General features: G+C 46.6%; 1 protein-coding gene across 1 annotated transcript in view; it reads right to left on the bottom strand.

Moving 5' to 3' along the window:
• Positions 1–14368, bottom strand: part of RGS14 (regulator of G protein signaling 14) — a 152188-nt gene that overhangs the window by 110820 nt on the left and 27000 nt on the right. Inside the window, exon 2 of the mRNA XM_089671123.1 lies at positions 7044–7172. Within this exon, the coding sequence (XP_089527249.1) occupies positions 7044–7172 (129 nt within the window). The remainder of the gene's footprint in view (positions 1–7043; positions 7173–14368) is intronic.

Genomic DNA, 14368 nt, shown 5'->3' with positions numbered 1-14368 from the left:
TTGAGGACGAGGAGACAGAGAAGGTAATGAGGTTGTGGTCAGAGAGAGGGAAGGGGGTGTTTGTGAGGTTGTAGGGAGTGCAGAGATGGGAGAAGACAAGGTCCAGGATGTTCCCGTCTGAGTGGGTGGTGGATTGTATGCACAGTGCGAGTGCAAAAGAGGAGGTTAAGTAGAGGAGTTGGGAAGTGGCTGGGTTGTTGATGTTCACCAGGATGTTGAAGTCTCCAAGGATGATGGTGGGTAGCTCGGAAGAGAGAAAGAAGGGTAGCCAGGCGTAAAAGTCATCGAGGAAGCAGGATACGGGTCCAGGAGGCCAATAGATTACAGCAATCCTCAGGGGGGTTGGGGAGAATAGTCAGATGCAGTGGGCCTCGAAGGAGGAGAAGGTTTGGGAGGACTCAAAAGGTGCTCAGTGGTGAAAGGAGCAGACCAACCCCACCACCTTTTTGACCGTTGGGTCTGGGTGAGTGGGTCCAGATGAGACCTCCATAGGAGAGTGCTGCAGGTGTGGTAGAGTCAGTGGCTTGGATCCAGGTTTCCGTCATCGCTAGGAGGTCGAGGGAGCGGGAAACAAAGAGGTCATGGATGGGTGAGCTTGTTGCACACCGATCGGGCGTTCAGGAATACACATGAAAACGGGGGGGTGGTTTTGGGGAGCAGAGGGACAGGTACTAGGTTGAGGGGGTTGCGGCAGGATGTGGAAGTGGGAGGGTGCCTTGTGGGTAAGCGAGGTGGTGGAGGACCAGGGTTAGGGGAGATGTCCCCCGCAGTTAGGAGAAGAAGGGTGAAAAAGGTGGCATGGGAGCGGGATGTGAAGGAGCGTGTAAGTCTCCCAGTGGAGGTGTTCGGGTCATTGGGAGTATTAGGAGGAGGTGGTGGGTGCCATAGAGTGGCGAAGGAAGCAGTGAGGGCACAATGTACAGTTGTTTGGGAGGAACAAAGGGATATAGAGAAGAGATTTTGGGAACGGAGGAGAGGAGTATGAGGAGGAGGAGGAGTGGAGGAGGCATTTTAGGGTAAACGGAGTGGTGGACAGGTGTGGTGGGTGGCTTGGTTGCAGATAGTCTAGCGTGCAGTGGCGTATCTCGTCACTGTGTCTTCCGGTAGCTAGAGTTCTCGTGCCTAGGAACAGGATGGGTAGAGTTCAGGTCGATAGGTTGTAGCCAGGGGTGATCAGGCTGCGAGTATCAGTTTGTGAGAGTCTCCGTTTGAGGGGTGAGGTTTGGTTTGCGAAGATGAAGGGTGGTAATCAGTAGCGGAGGTGGTTTCCAGGTGGTGGAGATGGGGTGGAGAGAGGATTGTGAGAGGTTGGCATCAGATGTGGGTGATGGGCGTGGTAGGGCTGGGGGATCGCAGAACCAGCAGTCGGGCCATCTCCCGCACTGTATTCCCGGGGGTCACCAGAAGGGTGTCAGGTCCGAGCAGGGTTGCACTGTGGTGGGCGATGGTAGGCTTCACCAGGGCAAGGTCGTCCGTTGAGCTCAGTGGTCCAGGCAGGGTTGCATCGTGGGAGGCAGTGGTGGGCCTCGCTAGGCCGAGATCATCTGCTGGGCTCAGTGGTGTGGGAAGCGCTTCAGGACGCTCTTATGGGTGTGCGGGTGGAGCTCCTTTAGGCATGGTGCAGGCTCCCTTTGGGTTGTCCAGGGGGGGTGTCGTGGTAGGCCGCAGTAGGCCCTGCCAGGCCAGGTGCTTTTGGCCTAGGTGGTGCGGGTACCTTGTTGCTTCACGGCAGGGGGCACCTCCGGTGCCCTTACCCTGTCCTCGAACTACCCAGGTAGTAGGGTTGTGAGGTGGGGGCTAAGCAGTGTGGTTGGCCTGGTGGACAGGTGGTTGGTGTGGCTTTGGGCCCAGTTGTGGTGTGGAGCGGCCTGAGTGCGACATGCAGCCTGGATGCGGGCTGCAGCAGGTGGTGGAAGGCAGCAAGGTTGAGGGCTGGGGGCTTATGTGGTTGCCCCTGTATTCTTAAATCCCTGGTGGGTAGTGGTGTGTATGTGCCCTGTTAGTGTCCCTGGTGGATTAGTGGTTTGACAGCGGCTGCGGCTGGGCCCTGCAGGGACGGGCGCCGCTGTAGTGGAGACAGGGGTGGAGCGGCGGGGAGGCTCGGCCAGCCACTCCCCCTGCATGCCCAACGTACCTGGGCGGTGGCGGGCTGCGGCTCAGAGCAGCTGAGGAGGGTGCCGTGATGGAGGCAGTTCGGCGCTGCGGAGGACAACGTGGGGACGGATGCCGGGAAGGATGGCGGGATCACCATCTGCCATGGATGGTGCGGCCGCTGCCGTGGAGGATGTGGCACGGTCTGGAGGTCTCTCAGGCTCCCTCAGGTGAGTGGTAGTGGCCGGGCTTCCTGTGGATGGCGGGCGGGAGCGAGGAGGCGACCGGAGCTGAGTATCATGCAGCTGCTCCGGCCGCCATCTTGGAGTGTTAAGATGGGGCTGTCTAATCCACGGAAGAGTTGTCAAAGAAACTGGACATAGTTTGGTAATGGCAAAACTACTCAGCAATTTGCAATTATATTGCGGCTTTATAATACAATTTCGTATGCGGTACATTTTTCATATGTTCCTGACCAAATGTATTGAAGACACACCAAAATTATTGTATAAAAACATGCCGCAGAAGATGAATAGGTAATGTCTGAAAAAAAATAGATACCATAGCAAAATATCCAAATTATATATCACATTTCTACCCAACCATGAGTCTTTCTTTAAAGACAAATTGTTCACTTTCTGCTGTAAGAGATTATATTATTGTTGGTGTAGACTTTCATACTATATTTAACTTCTTCTTGTGTGTGAAATCATTGAATTCACATCCGGTGTGTGCAGATTCTCCCACAACTAACTTCCTATGTATGCAGTCTCTCCCACAACTCACTTTCTGTATGTGCAAATTCTCACATAGCTCACTTCCTGTTCATTCAGACTCTCCTATAGCTCTGTTCCTCTGTATGCAGACTCTTCCACAACTCACTTCCTGTGAGTGCAGACTTTCCCAAAACTCACTCCCTGTGTGTGCAGACTCTACCACAACTCATTCCCTGTGTGTGCAGACTCTCCCATAACTCACTTCCTGTGTGAGCAGACTCTCCTATAACTCACTTTTTAAGCATGCAGACTCTCCCAAAACTCACTCCCTATGTCTGCAGAGTCTCCCATAACTCACTTCCTGTGTGTGGACTATCCCATAACTCACTTCCTGTGTGTGCAGACTCTCCCACAACTCACTTCCTGTGTGTGCAGACTCTCCCACAACTCACTTCCTGAGTGTGCAGATTCTCCCACAACTCACTTCCTGTGTGTGCAGACTCTCCCATAACTCACTTCCTGTGTGTGCAGTCTCTCCCATAACTCACTTCCTGTGTGTGCAGACTCTCCCATAACGCACTTCCTGTGTGTGCAGTCTCTCCTATAACTCACTTTTTGAGTGGGCAGACTCTCCCACAACTCATTTCCTGTGTGTGCAGACTCTCCCAAAACTCACTCCCTCTGTGTGCAGACTCTCCCATAACTCACTTCCTGTCTGTGGACTCGCTCATAACTCACTTCCTGTGTGTGCACACTCGTATAACTCACTTTGTAAGCATGTAGACTCTCCCATAACTCACTTTTTGAGTGTGCAGACTCTCCCACAACTCGCTTCCTCTGTGTGCAGACTCTCCCATAACTCACTTCTTGTGTGTGCAGACTCTCCTACAACTCACTTCCTGTGTGTGCAGACTCTCCCATAACTCACTTCCTGTGTGTGCACACTCTGCTATAACTCACTTCCGTTGTGTGCAGACTCTCCCACAACTCACTTCCTGTGTGTGCAGACTCTCCTATAACTCACTTCCTGTGTGTGCACACTCTCCTATAACTCACTTCCTGTGTGTGCAGACTCTCCCACAATTCACTTCCTGTGTGTGCAGACTCTTCCATTATGCACTTTCTGTGTGTGCAGACTCTCTCATAACTCACTTCCTGCGTGTGCAGACTCTCCCATAACTCACTTCTTGTGTGTGCAGACTCTACCATAACTCACTTTTTGAGTGTGCAGACTCTCCCACAACTCACTTCCTGTATGTGCAGACTCTCCTATAACTCACTTCCTGTGTGTGCACACTCTCCTATAACTCACTTCCTGTGTGTGCAGACTCTCCCACAACTCACTTCTTGTGTGTGCAGACTCTCCCATAACTCACTTCTTGTGTGTGCAGACTCTACCATAACTCACTTTTTAAGTGTGCAGACTCTCCCACAACTCACTTCCTGTGTGTGAAGACTCTCCTATAACTCACTTCCTGTGTGTGCAGACTCTCTCATAACTCACTTCCTGTGTGTGCAGACTCTCCTATAACTTATTTTTTGAGTGTGCCGACTCTCCCACATCTCACTTCCTGTGTGTGCAGACTCTCTCAAAACTCACTTCCTGTGTGTGCAGACTCTCCTATAACTTATTTTTGACTGTGCAGACTCTCCCAAAACGCACTTCCTGTGTGTGCAGACTCTCCCACAACTCACTTCCTGTGTGTGCAGACTCTCCCACAACTCACTTCCTGTGTGTGCAGGCTCTCCTATAACTCACTTCCTGTGTGTGCACACTCTCCTATAACTCACTTCCTGTGTGTGCAGACTCTCCCACAATTCACTTCCTGTGTGTGCAGACTCTTCCATTATGCACTTTCTGTGTGTGCAGACTCTCCCATAACTCACTTCTTGTGTGTGCAGACTCAACCATAACTCACTTTTTGAGTGTGCAGACTCTCCCACAACTCACTTCCTGTATGTGCAGACTCTCCTATAACTCACTTCCTGTGTGTGCACACTCTCCTATAACTCACTTCCTGTGTGTGCAGACTCTTCCACAACTCACTTCCTGTGTGTGCAGACTCTCCCACAACTCACTTCTTGTGTGTGCAGACTCTCCCATAACTCACTTCTTGTGTGTGCAGACTCCACCATAACTCACTTTTTAAGTGTGCAGACTCTCCCACAACTCACTTCCTGTGTGTGCAGACTCTCCTATAACTCACTTCCTGTGTGTGCAGACTCTCTCATAACTCACTTCCTGTGTGTGCAGACTCTCCTATAACTTATTTTTTGAGTGTGCCGACTCTCCCACATCTCACTTCCTGTGTGTGCAGACTCTCTCAAAACTCACTTCCTGTGTGTGCAGACTCTCCTATAACTTATTTTTGAGTGTGCAGACTCTCCCACAACTCACTTCCCGTGTGTGCAGACTCTCCCACAACTCACTTCCTGTTTGTGCAGACTCTCCCACAACTCACTTTTTGTGTGTGCAGACTCTCCTATAACTCACTTCCTGTGTGTGCACACTCTCCTATAACTCACTTCCTGTGTGTGCAGACTCTCCTACAACTCACTTCCTGTGTGTGCAGACTCTGTCATAACTCACTTCTTGTGTGTGCAGACTCTCCCACAACTCACCTCCTGTGTGTGCAGACTCTCCTATAACTCATTTCCTGTGTGTGCAGACTCTCTTACAACTCACTTTCTGTGTGTGCAGACTCTTCCATAATGCACTTTCTGTGTGTGCAGACTCTCCCACAACTCACTTCCTGTGTGTGCAGACTCTCCCATAACTCACTTCTTGTTTGTGCAGACTGTACCATAACTCACTTTTCGAGTGTGCAGACTCTCCCACAACTCACTTCCTGTCTGTGCACACTCTCCTATAACTTCCTGTGTGTGCAGACTCACCCACAACTCACTTCCTGTGTGTGCAGACTCTCCCACAACTCACTTCCTGTGTGTGCAGACTTTCCCATAACTGACTTCTTGTGTGGGCAGACTCTACCATAACTCACTTTTTGAGTGTGCAGACTCCCACAACTCACCTCCTGTGTGTGCAGACTCTCCTATAACTCTCTTCCTGTGTGTGCACACTCTCCTACAACTCACTTCCTGTGTGTGCAGACTCACCCACAACTCACTTCCTGTGTGTGCAGACTCTTCCATAACTCACTTCCTGTATGTCCAGACTCTCCCATAACTCACTTCCTGTGTGTCCAGACTCTCCCATAACTCACTTCCTGTATGTGCAGACTCTCTCATAACTCACTTCCTGTGTGTGCAGACTCTCCTATAACTTATTTTTTGAGTGTGCCGACTCTCCCACAACTCACTTCCTGTGTGTGCAGACTCTCCTATAACTTATTTTTTGAGTGTGCAGACTCTCCCACAACTCACTTCCTGTGTGTGCAGATTCTCTCATAACTCACTTTCTGTGTGTGCAGACTCTCCCATAATTCACTTCCTGTGTGTGGGCAGACTCTCCTTTAACTCACTTCTTTAGTGTGTAGACTTTTCCGTAACTAACTTCCTGTGTGTGAAGACTCTCCTATAACTCACTTCCTGTGTGTGCAGTCTCGCCTCAGGGCCTGGTCTGTGCACTATTAGGCACGGTACCACTTTTTTATTTTCTATTTATTTACCACTCCCACGTTTTGTCACTTTTTCTGTTCTTATGTGTGTGTTTTTCACGGATGTAGGGTGTGGGTCCTCGGGCCTTACCTGAAGTCTAGGGGGAGGATGTGTGGCCATACGGTTCCTTCCTCCCCTGATCCCTAGGGGGTTTTCTCTTCGGGAGAACCCCCTCGCCTAGTACTGGATGTCCGGCTTCGGCTGGGCATAAGGAACGGTGGTCCACCAGGCCTTTTGGCCAGGAGGACCAAATGGTAACCTTGTCCCTGTCAGGAGCTTCGTGCCCCGGGGGATCAGGCGAACGGTCCAACCCTTTCGGGGGTAGGACAAACACACCCCTAAGTGCACTTTTTCGTGTGGTGTTCGCACTTGCACTTTTTTTGTGATCACTTACGGGTTTTTCGTTGTAGTTTGCACGTTTGCGGACTTAAAAAAAAAAAAAAAAATAACTCACTTTCTGTGTGTGCAGGAAACAAAAAGTTTAATTTTCTATGTGTCTGCAATCTTCCCTCCCTCCCGCACTTTCCATTCTGTGTGCAGGGAATCATTGACTTGGAGAAATCATGGAATCATGGGGGGATGACTGATTTGTCAGCAAGTATTAAAATGCTTTCTTACCTCCCTCTTCTCCAGTGAGCGGTTAATATAGAAAGATTTAGAAGCTCGGAATTTATTCCTCAGTGTGGACAACCGGCTTTTGGTATTTCTGGCTTCCCAAAAAGAGAATTCCAAGAACTGGAGAGAGCGCTAAACATGAAAAGAGAGGCATGGTTAGAATAATTCATTCTACAACTGAATTCACTGCAATATGTTTTGTCTAAACTACTTACAGAGACTCTGAACGAAAATCTGCCCCCACGGTTCCATCACAATGATAGTCTGCCATATTAGTAATCTGAAATGTGCACAAGGGGCAGGCAAACTTGGGCACTATCAGGAAGTGGCAGAGTTTTGTCTATCAGAATGCTCCATAAGGGCTCATGTACACGGGGTGTTTGGAAAACTCTTCTGCACGATGGAAACTGGCTGCTGGAAAACGTAGGTTAAAAAAAATCAGTTTTGCTGCGTTTGCATAACGCGTTTTGCCGCATTTATGCACGTTTGCATTTAGAAGCTTTTTTAAAAGATAACCTCAGGAGACCTTCCCAAATGCCCAGAATGCACTGAAAAATAGTAAATTCACTGAAAAAGGCTACTAAAATACCGCAGGAGTTATTTTATCAAGTTATGGAGTATTTTAGCAGTGAAAAGCATGCATTATGGTTTCAGCTGTCAGCGGGATTCCCACTGACAGCTGAATGTAAAAGAAAGAATTGCTGGCAATTAAAAAATAATTTTAAAAACCGTGGAGTCCCCCCCTCACATCCATACCAAGCCCTTGGTATGGATCTTGAGGGGAAGCCCCATGCCAAGATTAAAAAAAAAAATGGTGTGGGGTTCCCCCCCAAAATCCATACCTGTCCCTTATCTGAACATGCAGCCTGGCAGGTCAGGAAAGGGGGCAAGCGAGCACCCCCCCCCCTGAACCATACCAGGCCATATGCCCTCAACATGGGGGGAGTGCTTTGGGGTAGGGGGAGCAACCCCCCCGAAAGCACCTTGTCCTCATGTTGATGGGGACAGGGGCCTCTTTCCCACAACCCTGGCTGGTGGTTGTGGGGGTCTGTGGGTGGGGGGCTTATCGGAATTTGGAAGCCCCCTTTATCCTTGCCACCCCCCATGTGAATGAGTATGGGGTACATGGTACCGCTACCCATTCACAAAAAAAAGCTGTAGTATGAAAAAAAGTCCTTAATAAAAGAATGTCCCCCAAAGTAGATCCGTCAATCAGGATGTCACGATATCTGCCGCCACCGCCGCTCCAAAGAAAAAAAAGTCTCCACCACCGTCGCTGGCCCCTGGCCGTCTGCTGAGAAACTGGTTTGACAGTTCTTAAATATGTAAGGGGCAGGGCCACCCAGTGACATCACATGTGTGACCCTGCCCCAGGTGACATCATCGACCGGTGCATGCTGGTCACTGATGTTACAAGGGGGCGGGGTCACATACATGATGGTCCCGCCCCTTACATATTTAAGAACTGTCAAACCAGCTTCTCAACAGACAGCCAGGGGGCCAGCGACGGTGGCAGAGTGTTTCTTTTTTTTTTTAATTTTGGTGTGGGGCTTCCCCTCAAGATCCATACCAGACCCGAAGGGCTTGATATGGACGGGAGGGGGGACCCTACGCCGTTTTTTAGAATTAATTTTTAATTTCCGGCAATTCTTTCTTTTACATTCAGCTGTCAGTGGGAACCCCGCTGACAGCTGAAACATGATGCATGCTTTTCACTACTAAAATTCTGCATGACTTGATAAAATAACTCATGTGGTATTTTAGTAGCCTTTTTAGTGGATTCAAATGGGTTTTTAAAAAAAAAAATGCTATGTGGTATCCTACCGCATACTCAGATGCGGTAGGATACCGCTTAGTCAATTGTGCCTTGGATATGGACCAGTCAAAAACCGCTTCTAAATGCAAAGGCTTATAAACGCGGTTAGCCGTGTTTACAAGCGTTTGGCTGATAAAATCTACTCTTGAACGCAAGTTTGCTGCGTTCAAAAAAACAACTGTTAACTCAACTGCCTGTAAACGACATAGTGTACATGGACACATAGGAAAACAATAGGGAGAGTTCAGGGGCTGCTGAAAAAAATGCAGAAAAGCTCCTGAACGTGAGTTTATCAGCTGCAGTGTACATGAGCCCTAACAAGACAAGCCTCTAGGTTCCTGTACTTTATAGCAGCTGTATTTTTTTTACATTTTTCAATGATATATCCCTTTTATCCAAGGATAAGGGTTTTGAACGTAAGAGCTACATCCTAAGAAAAACTGTGCAAATATGCACATATTCTCATAAGTGTCATTAAGTCAATACAATGAATCAATATATTGTTTCATTGTATTTACTCTTTAATTCATATGTAGGTCAAAAGTGTGACCTTTGATCTGCATATGACATCACTTAAAGAGACCCTACAGAACCAGGGCTTGCTTATGCTGCAATATCTATAGTTGATTCAGCTCAGTGACCTTGCATTGTTTTCTTGTCACATTTATTAATAAAATAAAGATTACGAAAAAATATACCATTGTTTAATTTATTTAATCCTATATTAACCCTTAATTAATCATACTCAGCCCTAAGCAACTCCTGTCATCCCTTCTTCCCTTAGTCATTATTAATCTGCTAATTTTTTAATTTTTTTTTTACTATTTCTTCTTCATTTTGGCTTGTTACATTCAGTGTTTAATAACAAAAATGCAAAACTGAACAAAAATTGTTTTTCATTTTCAGGTAACTTTTCCACACATTGTACCAGTCTCATTTTAAAAGGGACAAATCGCAGAATAAAATGTATAATTTATTGTTAAAATAACACTGATCAAAACAAAAAAAAAAAATTTTTTTTACATCTTTTTGTTTACATTTCCCTAGGGAAAATTGTTTTGTGCAAAACAGTATTTCCAAAAGATACAAAGAAAAAAACATTGTATGTATTAGGTTATATTAATTAATGACAAAGTTATCATAAAAAAATGTAGAAACTGTTATGTCCAATTGGAAGTATACAAATACAAGAATTGAAGTGGTTAAGTCAGGATATACAACTCTGATCAATATTTGTAGGTCTCCCATATCTCTAATATCCAAATTCAGAATGAAAGAACCCCTTTCACAGAGAAAATGTGCAAAGTTCTTATTGTTTGGCAAGGTTTCAGAATTACCCTTTATTTCCGAAGTAATGTCCTTGTTAGCCCGGATTTTGGAAAGTATCTACTATTGCTTCAATGGTACTGTTAACATTTTTGGAAATCGACTATACAGCTGCCATGGATCTTTGTGAGGGTCAATACACACAAGTGCCAAAAAGGAGCACTTGGTGGGCATTGTTTTTTCCTCTAAGCTTCCTAGAGAGGTGCAGAGTCGAATGGCTTAATATGCACAAGCATTGAAACAAGCTTCATTCTAGCTTTCTGCTGAATTATGCCTAAATGGCTTAATACTGCATGGTTTGTGGGTATTCAGGGCTCCTATAGCTTACTGACTTACAGATGCAATTGTAACAAGATAATAAATGTTATTTACTTATCTTGTCAGTGGTTATAAAGTTATGGCTGATCGGTGTGAGTGGTTAAAACACCAAAAGAAAGACAAGTCAATGCTACTGCAAAGAAGGGCATTAAATCAAAATCATTGACAAAGCAAGGGTTTCATTTAAGAACTGAAAATTTTTTAGCCCTATCTCTTTGATAAAAAGTAGCATTTACTAGAGTAATGTCATTACAAAAGGTCATTACAAAAGTGGTATAATCCTTTTCTGGAATTAGGTAGATCTGGCCATCAGCAGAAGTAATGTTATCCATTAAAGATCAATCAAGGCCTGCTCTGAAAAATATCCCTTCTCCTGCTTACCAGTGATCTGGTATGTAAAGGCTGGTATACACGGGCCACTGCACACTAAAATAACACTTAAAGGTGCAAAAGATAAAACTTGCTTAAAATAAATCCACATCCAGGAGGTGGCGGTGTGACTTCCCAGGCTCGGCTCCTCTCCCCTAGACGCGTTGCGCCCCCTCTCAGGGCTTCCTCAGTAGACCTACTGGGAGGGTTTGTTTATTACATTTATATTGTTTTCATGATATTTATCATTTAATAATTTTTGGTCACAGGGGATACACTGTGCTGATTGAATCAGGTTGGTCAAAAAAACTAATGACATTCCACCCCTGTGCACAGCAGCCTGTCTGACAGAAGCTGGTCTAACAACCATTATGGAAGGGTAGTGCCCCTGTTAGAACACAATAGCTCAGTGGGGGAGATCGCTAGACACTAACATCACTTAGTATAGTGACCTCTCAGGTTTATTTGTTTTTTTTTCTTATCGGCCATTGGGTTGAACAAAAACAAACTCCCCCTGTGTAGCATTAGGGTCAGTGGTAGGCGTATAAGATAGAAACACAGACAGTGAAATCATATGTGAGGGTTAAAGTATAACTTTAGTATAGAAAAATACATTTGCCAGAAGGAAAGCTTTGGTTGAAGAGACTGTGGGGCTGATTTACTAAAGGCAAATAGTCTGTTCACAGTGACGTCGCTAAGGGGGTGCAGACCGCATCTGGGTGACACCATCTGAAGGGTGACATCGGGGCTTTTTTCAGCCAGAACCTGGCAGAACAGATTTTCGCTACCCAGGCTTCTGTATTTAGCAGTGACAGCACTCCTATCCGGGCTGCTGCACTAAACCCTCTCTGGGCGTAGCTGGTATACTAATGCTGGGCATCCATTCCCTGCACCTGCAGCATCTCTCACCATTGCCTGCCGCTTATCATGCACCACAAGAGCAGGGGAAGCTTTCGCTAGGCTCCTCCTCAGCTCTGATGTGCCTTATGACAGGTCATGGGAAGGAGCCTGGGAGAAAGAGCATCGAGCTGCACTGAGTTCTGAGGTCTGTGTTGGGAGGGGACACATTAAAAGCATTTAGTGTAGTATTTGTTCAGGAAGGGGGATGGGGCGCTCTGTGCCCTGTACCTAGCACCCTTGTGAACCCTGCACTCTCCAGAACTCTGCACCCTGTACCTAGCAGCGTCCTGAACTCTGCATCTTGTACCCAGCATCCTTCTGAACTCTGCACCCTGTACATAGCACCTTCCTGAACTCAGCACCCTGTACCTAGCAGCTTCCTGAACTCTGCATCTTGTACCCAGCATCCTTCTGAACTCTGCACCCTGTACATAGCACCCTCCTGACCCCAGCACCCTGTACCTAGCACTCCCCTCAATCCTGCACCCTGTACCTAACACCCTCCTGAACCCTGCACCCTGTACCTAGCACCCTACTGAACTCAGCACTCTGTACCTAGCACCTTCCTGAACTCTGCGCCCTGTACCTATCACCTTCTTGAACTCTATGCCCTGTACCTAGCACCTTCCTGAACTCTGCATTCTGTACCTATCACCCTCCAGAACCCTGCACTCTGTATGTAGCACCCTCCTGGTATTTAATGCCCCTATAGGACCCTCCTACACCCAGTTGCTGCCCCTATAGGACCCTCCTACACCCAGTTGCTGCAGCGTGCTCAACCCCCTACCCCGGGGGCAAAGTGCACCTATTCTCTGAGAAAAAAAACCCTGGGTGACACCATCAACTAGCACTGTGGCAGGCTAGGGGGGAAAAGCCACGCTGATGCGCTAGCCTGCTCAGTGTCCTGTTACTCCGCAGCAGCAGGACAGATCACTGTGGCAGGCTAGTGGGGGGGGGGGGTGACATCATGTTTTAATGCACCAGGCACCAGGTGACACCGACCCTAGTGACACCACTGTCTATTCACTTGGAAGTTGCTCCAGAGATTAGTGAACAAAGTGAAGTTCTGCTGTTTTCCATCACTTTAGTTTCCCATTAAACTTTATTGACCTGGTTTGATTTTATTCGAACTGGCCCTCAAAATATTTTGCATAAGATCCCTTTATAAGCCGAACAAAATTTCCAAATATACTCACCTCCACCATCCAGCGATGCAGCAGTCACATCCCTCACCAGCCACTGTCATCTTCTCCCTGGGTGCAGGGTTTTCAGCCTCTGGACTGGCTGATGGAGAATGACACCATCCCACACATGTGCATGGGAGTTAATCATTCCAGCACAGGGTGCCAGGAAAGCATGCTAAGTTGTGCATACACAGCTCAGTGTACATTCAATAGAACACTGTATGCAGGAGTGTGTATAGCATGTCTCTTCTGCTTTAACCTCCTTGGCGGTATGATTATTCCCGATTTTTTGTGCTGAAAGTGGTACCATTTTTTTGCATGGAAATATGTAGTTTTTTATTGTAGGCTGTAATTTTTAGGAATAACTCACTGAAATCTGTCCGAACAAGAGTATAGTAAACATTCCGGATATGATAAAACTTGAAACACGAAATCATAAATTATAATTTAATAAATAATCATAAAAAATAATAATATAATAATAATATATGTAATTCAATAATATAATCAAAGCAAAAACACTGAAATTTGAAATACAGAGGCAAATTCGCACATTGCTGAGCAAAGTCGCAAAATCGTTTTCAGTGTCAGATGACGACTTTCCCCACAAATCATTATCACTCAATTCTGCAAGTGGTTCTGATTTACTATCGCTGTTCTCTAGCTGGTCTACAACCGCTTTTGACATAAAGGGACGCTTTTTGGACGCCATGGACTTTTCTAAGTTTCCAGGCAGAAAGAACAGTCAAAATGCAGGCAGGGCACAGGACAAAGCAGTAGGGACAAAATATATGTGAAATGCATTGAAACAGCAATGTTTTACTATATAATAATAATTTTTTAAAAAATGACATTTTTTAAAAATTTCAAATTTGCTGACGTCACAGGGACCGCAACACGGAAGCCGGATGCCGGCATCGGCCGGAGGAGATGGCCGGGGACGCTGCAGGGGACACATCGTGGGAGCGAAGGACAAGGTAAGTGCTGCAGGGACTCCCTGAGCAACGCCGCATGGTAAGCCCGAGTGTAGCTCGGGGTTACCGCTCTTGGTACTGAAATTTTACCCCGAGCTACACTCGGGAATACCGCCATGGAGGTTAATGGCCAACTCCAGCCAAAACGTTTTCTTTAAATTTTGGATAGACTTGGGAAAAGTAAATACCTTTGTCAAAATTTGATTGTTGCCTGTGACCCCGCTCTGGAAAATTTCACCTAATGTCCTGTCTCTAGGACAGCATGTGACAGCAGAACCTAAGAAATTAGGTGAGTGGTCATCGTGGCAACTAGAAGACACTAGCAGTACTAATAATTTACCGTAGGTTTTAACACTTCCTCATTTTACTGAAAAACATGTATAGCGCTAACTTCTTGAGGGCCGCTGTATTTCTGGATCCCTCTCAACTTCGCATAGCCAG

Source organism: Staurois parvus, unplaced genomic scaffold (genome assembly GCF_062004578.1).
Source record: "Staurois parvus isolate SC_StPar_1 unplaced genomic scaffold, SC_StPar_1.0 ptg000099l, whole genome shotgun sequence".
NCBI classification, from domain to species: domain Eukaryota; kingdom Metazoa; phylum Chordata; class Amphibia; order Anura; family Ranidae; genus Staurois; species Staurois parvus.
Note: the sequence above shows the minus strand (reverse complement) of the source record. Positions and strands in the feature narration are given on the sequence as shown.